We start from the raw sequence: 10,736 nt of genomic DNA, 5'->3' as shown, positions 1-10,736 counted from the left end.
TCAACACGCCTCTGCGTCATATAGATACAGTGCATAGTGTCATTTGTCATCCATTCATATGATTATTCAGATTGAATTATTTTTGGAGAAAAACGAGAAAAAGGCATCCGGATATTGTCCCGTCATTGGACAAAATTTTTAAGTCAGATTAGACTTCCAGTTTGCGTTTTTCTGTATACTTTGAACGTACATATACAAAGAATAAAGTGTATTTTCAGAATTCTATCTGCTTTCATTTTCAAGTTTACTATCCACGGCAGTCACAGAGTTTATTAAATAGAGAGGGTCTGTATACTATATCAATGACCACTATGGATCGATTAGTAAACTAAAAATTGAAAGTAAATACACTATATTTATATAGTAATGAATGTTCATGATATACAGATAAGCGCTAAAAATATTCATATGAACTTTTGATACCTTTTCTGAAATTCTCCAGTCATTAAATCTTTTACAAAATTCATTGATAACAAAAAAAAATGAAGATGTGGTATGATTGCCATGTTGAGACAACTCTCCATAAGAGACCAATATGACACAGATATTAACAATTATAGGTTACCGTACGACCTTCAACAACGATCAAAGCCCATACCGCATACTCAGCTTTAAAAGACCCCGAACTGACAATGTAAAACAATTCAAACCAGAAAACTAGCGACCTTATTTATATACAGAAAAATGAACGAAAAACAAATATGTAACTCATAAACAAACAACCACTGAATTACAGGCTCCTTACTTAAATGTTCATATTGAAATTGATAGAAAACCAAAAAAATGGAATATTGGAAATAAAGGAGGAGGGATAAAAAAAGCATTTTCCTGTCCCCAATAACCTATGACTTATTATACTTTTGCTGAAATTCTCCAGTCTTTTAATATTTTACAAAATTCTTCCAACAACACTTTACATACTTTAAACTACGCTCTGAATGCCCGCTATTTTGCGGGTGTGTTCTAGTTTTATATCAATTATCTGATCTTTCAACCCGAAAAGAATAGCAGATTTACGATTCCATTATATTATTGAAAGAAAGTAATTTCTTTATATCTTTGTCAATTTGATTCAAATTGGGGATTTTCTGGGCCAATTACAATAATGTCACCACATTAAAACATTGAATTTTGTTGCAAAATCAATGCAAATAGCTTCTTTCTCAAAATAGCTTTGACCACCATCACAATATTGAAAACAGGACATTATGTTTCTTTTGAATGTTTGATATAACTCTGAAATCAACTTTCACGATGCAACACGGAAAACATCTGGAAGGGCACGACCATATATAAAATTACTTGAGTAAATACAGCCCAAAAAAATCAACGCTTATTAATCAATTACTATCCACACTATTCTGTGTCCAAACTAAATTATCTATTGACCGTACACAAAGAGAACTGAATCAGAAAATGTGTCATAGAGACAAAAGAGCAGAAATTGATCGACATTGATGACTTCGTGACATACTAAATAATTTTCTAAAAGAGGGCGACATTCTGACAACAACATTCCAACCCTCAGTCTTTTTTTCTCAATGAAATCAAAATCAAACCAAAGTTGTAACGATGGTCCGGTATTGTTGCCTACTGCGTACAAGCAAATGGATATACGGTTTTGTTAAGAGTAAAGGAAAACAAAATAAAAAAAGCCAATCAAGTTATAAGCAAGCTTTTACAGTTTCTAATAGTTTTAGTAACGGTGCCATGTTTTCCAAAGCGTTATATTCGTAATGAAACAATAAGTCAAAAATTGCAATACAACCTACTCGACATAGGTCATAAAACATGTTAGGGTTAATATAAAATTTGGTTTACACGTTTAAAACGTGACGTTTTGTTAGAACTAACTAACTCTGTTATTCCCTTTGATTTGATGAGACAGACTTCATATAAAAGATTATCAAGGAACATGCAAATGGTTTATAATTTAATATTAATTTCTGCTGTTAAGATAATGATTTTTTGGTATTAAAATTCAAATAGTTGAAAATATACTCTCTTGAACACCATCTATATCAATGAACTTTAAGTGAATAATATCACAGGCATAGTTTACGCTGTCGCATTGAGGTAATGTTTTTTTTAGAAAAATCTGATTGGCAATTCTGTAAATTTGAAAATTTGTTTTTATACAGAAACAGGATATTAAGTACTACATGTACGTTATAACATTATAACTTATCAATGATCGCTCGCCATACCAGGAAGATATTGTTTGAAAATGTAAACGATGTAAATTTGACATCTTCCGTTGAGTATAAGTAGGAAGGTTATATTCTCTACACAAGCATTTTATTTGACATCATTTATTGTACCATTCAATATATTTTTATAATTGAATAATGAGTCTAACAGAAGTAAGCGCATTATACGATAAACACAGAATGTTTTGAACATATATTAAACAAGGGCTTTAATTCTGTTGCGATACATAACTTCAAGTTTATATTTTGCACGTAGTTGAAGTCTCTTTGTTTAAAAGCATTTTTAAATTTCACAGAAAACGGACAAAATGTTTTTACAAGTTCCTTAAATGTATATATGTCAACCAGTTAATATAAACTGTAGTGTCAGTGTTATTACAAAGCCGGTAAATAGTCTTATTCGGCAGGTCACATTCATGAAAAGGGAACGGGATTGTAGTTACGACATAAAAAACACATGTATAACGAATTTTCCATAACAGGTCAACCAACTCATGATGGCGTCCGCAGAACCTATGAAGAGATGATTTCAACGTCACCATTTGGAACTCTTGGTTTTGGCTACGCTGATCACTACGGCTGTTTCTCATCTCTGGATAGTTGTGGTTGATAATATCACTTAATATAGAAGACATCTTTCTTTTTTCTTTTTGTTATTTTTTTATTTAAATATTGTTTTCTATTAAAAATTGACTGTGCCATGGAGTTGGATAACATACGAATCCGTTGACATTCATTTTTATATCAAGATTTCGATACATCTAAATGTTGGATGTACATCAATTACAGTTCACACCACGCTATTTAAATTCTTCGGACATTATTCAATGTATTGAACAATGTAATGGGGTTGTTAAAAATAACCTTTTTGAGTTGATGTACTTTCCGTCATTTCATCCAAAACTTTGAGACACTATATAGACGTGTTTGTCATTTATACAGTACACATTACTTTAATGCATAGTACAAACGCAAGTGACTTTTTCACTTTTTTCTAAACTGTTACTTAGCATGTCGATTAATAGATTGATAGACTCAAATAAGTTATTCAAAAAGTGTAATGATGAAGTCACTTAGAAGTGCGATTGCCCAGCTATTTCATGTAAAAGTAAAAGAGAGTAAGCTAGGATGATAAAAATATAGTATATCTTTTAGGTGATAAATACATATAGAAAAAAAACAAATTAACTAACCTTCTAAAACTAGTACATCTACATTTTGCTGGTTAAAACTAAGTTCATCACGTTTTTGTAAATAACCTTTCGTGATGACAAGAAGAGCAGGAAGCAAAGAATAAATCAGAACGAGGAAATAAATAGCCGCTCTTCTGTCAATTGTACATACTTCCGATTATCATTTAAGTGTTATACAACTGTCCTTTAAACAGTGAACTAAAATAATATGAATCTGATGTAAAGTATTTGTCGTTTGTTTATGTAGTTCATACGTGTTTCTCGTTTCTTGTTTTTGTATAGATTAGACCGTTGGTTTTCCAGTGTGAATGGTTTTACATTACTAATTTTTGGGGCCCTTTATAGCTTGCTGTTCGGTGTGAACCGAAGGTCCGTGTTGAAGGCCGTACCTTGACCTATATCGGTTTACTTTTATAAATTGTGGCGAGTTGTCTCATTGGCACTCATACAACATCTTCTTATATATATTAGAATACAAAAAGAGGCTTTGCAAATGTATTCCAGGACAACTAAATTTTAATAACTGAATGCGTCTGAATTTAAATTCGTTAGTTACGTTTAAAAAACAGTAATGCATAAATACGTCGAAATGTTAGAATAAATAGTTATCAAAGGAACAAGGATAATAATTGAGTACGCCATATGGGCGTTTCATCTACATAAGACTCATCAGTGACGCTCATACCAAAATATCAAAAATATGTATCGAGCCAAAGAAGTTCAAATATGAAGAGCATCGAGGGTATCATATAGAAGCTATAGTACCAAACGGGACCTACTAAAAAAGCAAACAATCATCTGAGGTCAACTTTGTCTGTTGGAGTTGGAACCTTAGTTTTTTAAGGATTTTTACACTCAACAAATCAAAAATTGAAACAGAAAAGGTTATGAATCATGTCTCTGCCAAAACACTAATTGTTTTTATACAGGGTCTCATGAAAAGTACCAAAGGCAGTAAACACCTGACATAATATTATATTTTCTTAACCTTTAAAACAAATATAATCAGAAGTATTTTAAACACAAAGCTAAGAAAAATAAAAAAAAAAGAGCTTTAGATTCTCATATGACATTTTGTGTGTGTACGTTTTTTAATTGGGAAAAGCTAATGTTGTCGCAATTTAAATGAGGCTATGGTTAGCAAACACTTGTTTTTGGGGAAGGGAGGGAGGAGTTTTTTACTTGATTATATTATAACTCGACAATGTAAAAAACGATTGAAGAAATATAACACTCTATTTTAAAACATTACATTGCAAAGTAAACGTTTGTGAAAATACCGAATATAACACAAGGTAATTAACTTGCATTTTTGAAAATTGTCAGCCGGTCGCGAAATTTCCGTTATACAATGGTGTATTACACGCCTACTTGTGTTATCGGAATCATCTGTAGCAGGCCTACCTAAGTATGTCAATTGTAATTATTTCTACCGAAGTTAGATTGAAAACACACAACTCGCAGTAAATGATTAATTATGAAACAAATATGTAAGATTTTTTTTAGTTTTTGTCTGAATAGAAATAATCACCAAGTTAGTTTTAAAATTTTATAAGATACCGTGAAAAAAAGTCTAAAAAGTGTTATTTGTGGTATGTCTAATAATTTAATAGTCTTTTTTGGACTCAAATTTTTCCCATTACGGCAATGTCATTCAGACTCTCTTGACTTTACCAATGAAATGAAATAAGATCAGATAACTCCGAGAAATATTAAGACCTTCCCATAAATTTTGACCAGTCGGAAACCGAGATAGAAAAAGAGAATGGAAAGATACCTTTTACTGCGAGACGTGTGTTTCCAACTTGGCGTCGGTAGAAGAAATTAATACGATTGACATACTTGGATAGGATTGCTACGGAGGATTCCGACAAAAAAAGTAGGCGTGTTATACACCCTTATGTAGATATATCAATTAAGATTTACGACATAACAATTTTAAGGGTGGTGAATATATGATCATACAACTGCATTTAGCGACCAGCTGACATTTTTCCAAAATTCAAGTTAAGTACCTTGTGTTATATGAAGGTATTTAGGGGGAATCTGAACCAAGTGCCTATGTATGAGAAGAATAAAGTTGAATCGGTTATTTAAAAGTTCGTGTATGTTAGCCAAAAGTACATGAAATAATCAAGTGATACACTTGAAATGCATTTCCGGCTCTGCTATCAACTCGGAGGTATTGACAGATAAATTTTTTCAGGAAGTGGTAAAACTTGCCTGTTTAACAAAAATGTTTCATATCATTGAAAGTTCAATATATTGTTTAAGCTCAACATCAGGCCAATACGTGTTATAAATAACAGTTTCTGTTTACCTTATATAATTTTTAGCTGAAATTTTGATATTTTGATGGCAGGATTGGAAGGTTCAGTCATGACTATATGTGTGTTGTCTTAAACCACTTTGATCTCATAAAACCTTCGATAGCATTGTTTTTTAATTATTACTTGACTTTGTCATTTTCAATATAATTTTAAAATGAAAAGTGCTCCCAGATAGAAGTTATTTCATAATCTTAAATTCTCCATTAAATGGTAAAAGAATAAATGACAAGTTAAAGATAGAATTAAGTCACGAACCTACTGAAAGGTTCTAATATTATTTACTGAACTTACACAACAAATAACAGTTTTCCATCTTGTTATGGCATTGATTAATTAATTATTTTTTAATGATTCTAATCAGTTGATTCAATAAAAATAAATCTCCATTCTGATAGAAAATTGTTGCGTCTAATACGTCATTGTAATATAATACCATAGTTTTACTTAATATAAACATCAATAATTATTCTGTTTACCCAAGTTGTCAGTACCGAGTTTAACTGTATATGTTCAATTGATTCAAGTATAATTAAAGATATTTCACAAAGACTTCTCATTTAGGAATCTAGAGACGAAGGTTGACAATGATTAGTAAGTATCTTATATAGGGTTAAATATCATGATGAATAAATTGATTAATTGATACAAATTAGTTTAACTTAATATGTTAAAAAATTTCTACTTCTATCTATATATTAATACATATAGTTGTTTTAATTTATTTATTGAAATCATTACGTTTTACATACTTTAGAATAAAAAGAACGTACCACAAATTAATTGCAGTGTTCGATTGTTTTATTGAGTTTCCTAGTGAGCAACCAAATAAAAGTTTTCATTTTAATGTCCGATGATGTTAGATATACAATTGACGTTACAATTGCAAAAGTGACGTTACTCACGTACTCCCTATAATTTAATGGAATGGGAACTTTGATTTGTTAACAAACGAAAAACGAGCGGTATATTGAGACTAGTATTTTATATACGCCAATGTTAAAACTTTTATAAAAATCTTTAACAAATTTTAAAACAATTTGAAGGTTCGTTCTGGAAAATAGTTACCGGAAAACGGTTGGATAGATTTATGTCATCTTAGAACTCGTAAATAGTAAAATAAAATAAACAAGAATGTGTCCAAAGTACACGGATGCCCCATCCGCACTATCATTTTCTATGTTCAGTGGACCGTGAAAATGGGGTAAAATCTCTAATTTGGCATTAAAATTAGAAAGATCATATCACAAGGAACATGTGTACTAAGTTTCAAGTTGATTGGACTTCAACTTCATCAAAAACTTCCTCGACCAAAAACTTTAACCTGAAGCGGGACGAACGGACGGACAGACGGACGGACGAACGAACAGACGGACGCACAGACCAGAAAACATAATGCCCATGAATGGGGCATAAAAATACAGAACTGCAAGGAAAAGTGAAAACGAAATGTTCAATAACAAATTGCAAATCACAGACTCATATATATCAAACGAATGAGAAACAATTTTCATATTCCTCAATTTTGTACAGGAATTTTCTCATGTAAAAACGAGTTGATCACACCTGGTTTATATATACCAGCTAAACCTCTCACTATGACGGAGTTAACTAATAACTATTGTATATAGATGATTTGCACATGCTACGTTAATTTATTTTGCACACTGCTTGCACTTTCTACTTGCTTTGAATCATTGAATCAGAGAGTTCACGACAATATTAAACTAATTGATTTTCGGACTGAAGGTAATATTCATAGATATTTTGTTATAGATAATTTTTCAATGAAAAAGAAACCGTAACTATTATATCCCCTGGTTCGAAGAAAGCGGTCGTAACACTCTTTATAGTAACACTATGCTCTATCAGCCCCCCCCCCTTCAGCTGTGTGTTATTTATATATCTTTGTTTTCGTCATCTTTATCATACATTTAAACGTAAGTAAATAGCTGATACAAATGAAAGGGAAGGTGAGGCACCGTTAAGAGGGAAAAACTCATTGGAATCTAGAAATCAACATTAATTTAGCAACAATTAGCAAAGTTGTACACTAAATTCTAAAAGATGATTTAGCTGATGCTATGGCACTGTCTACATCTAATTCGTATTCCAATATTTAAGAAAAAAACCTAGAGTAGTTCCTCAATATGCTGATGTGCCTGTTCCAAGTCAGAACCAACAACATCGTATTATGTGGTTGCTGTAGATGCATTTAAGATGCATTTAAGATGTCCGACTTCTACTTTCTTTCACTTAAAATACTCATTTCTGAATTTGAAACGAATCGGTACTTTTATTTGCTATACCTTTATGATGTTGACTTAAATCAATATTATGAAACATGAGAGAAAATAAATAATTGAGCTGTTATTAGAAATGGATTACATTTAAACTAACATCTCTATAACTTTTAATTTCGAAATGTGGTTTAATTGTTTGTATTAACCTCAAATTAACACATCTGATCAACTGATTAATTATCCTGGGATTAATAAAACGAAGAATCTCTTTTATTTTGAAGATCATAGACTATGATTGACTTATTTTAGGAGATCTTTCTATTGTGACTCGATAATATGCTTATTTTGCGAATGCTTTAAAGGCTGAAAAATATGTTTTCTGCTTTATAAATTTCACATTTTTCATTACTTAAATGCATCTTGCGAAGTACTGTGTAAATATTAATAAGTGTACACTATAACTGCTCAGTCACGTGATTATATTCAGAGAATCAATATTACAAAATATTCATTGTATTTTCTAATGATCTTATCATTTACAACATTTTTAAGTTATTAAGTTATTCGCTTATTTTATATGTCAATACGTTATATCAATGCACTAAAATATTAGAGTATTTATTTCTGTTAATCGAAAACTGTAGTTCATGTTTATCTAATATAAACATGGGGGAACTCCTAATATATACATAGATATCAATAATGTAGAACTACCTAATTTTTCTTTCTTTTATATTTTTAGATAGGAATCTTTTTGACATTTCGTTTGTTCTGGCCTATTGTTTTACAGTCATTAGAGCAAACACAGTTTCAGACGTTAATACCCTGCATACTGACTTACTGAAAGGGTACAACAAAGATATAAGACCTCCAATAGACCAGACCACCACACTAGTAAATGCATCATTTAGCTTAGTCAGCATCAGAGATTTTGACGAGGTGAGCGGGAAATTTGCCGTAACTGGCGTATTTATTGGTGTATGGTTAGACGACAGACTATCATGGAATCCAATGGACTATAACATGACTTTCACGACAACAATTCCACAAGATAAAATATGGAAACCAACAATATTTCTTGCAAATGTGATTGATTCATTGAAAAGTATTGGACACGATTTCGTATCGATCCGACTATATTACTATGGATTAGCAGTATGGACACCCCCTGATGTAATCGAAACGTCCTGTCAGGTGGATGTAACATACTTCCCGTACGATCAACAGACATGTACACTTCAGTTTGTATCATACGGTTCTCTGGCTACAGAGGTTCTTATGAATTCTGCAATGAATGAAGCAATTACACCATATTACACTGAACATGGAACGTGGGATTTGGAAAAAACAGCGACTTCAAGTTATGCCTTTGATTCTGGTTCTATGTTTGAAGTTCATATCACAATTAATAGAAGACCGCAGTTTTTCTTGGTAAATTTAATTTTTCCAGTTATCTTCTTAACATTGCTTAACTCATTCGTTTTTCTGCTTCCTGCAGAATCAGGGGAGAGGATATCATATGCTATTACTGTGTTACTTGCTTTAGCGGTATTCATGACAATGATTTCTAATTATTTGCCAAAAACATCTCAAACAATGGCAAGACTTTGCTATTTTCTAATTGGAGATTTGGTTCTTAGTTCCGTTATATGCATTCTAACAATTTTCCAACTGAGGATATTCTACAAAAGCGACCAAATGTACCCTGTTCCACTTTTTCTGAAAAACATTGTAACGATTTTCAAATACAAAAAAAGGATTCATCATGTTCATCCAAAAATATCAGAAGGCGATGCACACAACCATAAAATGAATCAGGAAGTTGGCAAACAATGTGATTCAAATAATCAAGATGTCACTTGGAGAGATATTGCTAAGTTCTTTGACGTTGTCAGTTTGTTTGGAAGTCTGCTATTTCAGATTGTTATGTTAATTGTATTTTTCTGTGTTATTTCGTGATGGGGTTACTTTTATGATATAAAAAGTAGATATGGTATAATTGCCAATGAGACAACTGTCCACAAGAGACAAAAATACCACAAAAATTAACAATTATATGTCCCCGTACGGCCTTTAACAAAGGACAAAGTCCATACCGCGTTTAATGAGGCGTTTCTTAACATAATCTCGTCTTTTATCAGTGTTCCACTAGATATATTCTTAAATTCAAGACTGTGCAGATAATCAAATACTCATATCAAATTGCCTTATATTCATCCTGTAATGGACCGTCTATTTAAACATATTTCCCAGCAGAGTATTTCATCGAAATGATGCAGTCAATTCCATAATATTTATTTAGTTACTGTCTTTTATCGTACATTGTATTGGAAAAAATGGGAAAGGAAATGGGGAATGTGTCAAAGCGACAACAATTCCGAACATAGAGCAGACAACAGTAGAAGGCCACCAATAAGTCTTCAATGTAGCGAGAAACTCCCGCGCCCGGAGGCTTCCTTCAGCTGGCCTTATTCTAGTTCAGTGATAATGGAGGTCATACTAATCTCCGAATTATACACAAGACAAGATTAACTTTATTTTGGTTTCTGATGTACTGGTACAAACCAAATTATATAAAATATAAGAAGATATAGAGTGTCTTGGATTAAAACCATAATGTGTACATATGTTGTTTAATATCTTATAATATATGTTAAGTTATGATAAAATATGATAAAGACCTCAGTTTAAAAATATTTAACATTTATTAATATTAGTTGCATTGATGATATTGTTTTCAAAGGTATTTTGTTTCATTACAGA

At 31.6% G+C, this 10,736-nt stretch overlaps 1 protein-coding gene across 1 annotated transcript; it reads left to right on the top strand.

Annotated features, from left to right (window-relative positions):
- The first annotated feature begins 6,317 nt into the window (after nt 1-6,317).
- LOC134684704 (acetylcholine receptor subunit beta-like 1) lies at nt 6,318-9,987 on the top strand. Its single transcript, XM_063544009.1, has 2 exons — nt 6,318-6,324; nt 8,716-9,987. Exons 1-2 carry the CDS (start codon nt 6,318-6,320, stop codon nt 9,930-9,932), a joined length of 1,224 nt encoding a protein of 407 aa, XP_063400079.1. The 3' UTR covers nt 9,933-9,987.
- Nucleotides 9,988-10,736: the final 749 nt, after the last annotated feature.

The sequence above is a fragment of the Mytilus trossulus genome, chromosome 9 (assembly GCF_036588685.1).
Source record: "Mytilus trossulus isolate FHL-02 chromosome 9, PNRI_Mtr1.1.1.hap1, whole genome shotgun sequence".
Lineage (NCBI taxonomy): Eukaryota > Metazoa > Mollusca > Bivalvia > Mytilida > Mytilidae > Mytilus > Mytilus trossulus.
This window is presented reverse-complemented; position numbering and strand designations above follow the sequence as displayed.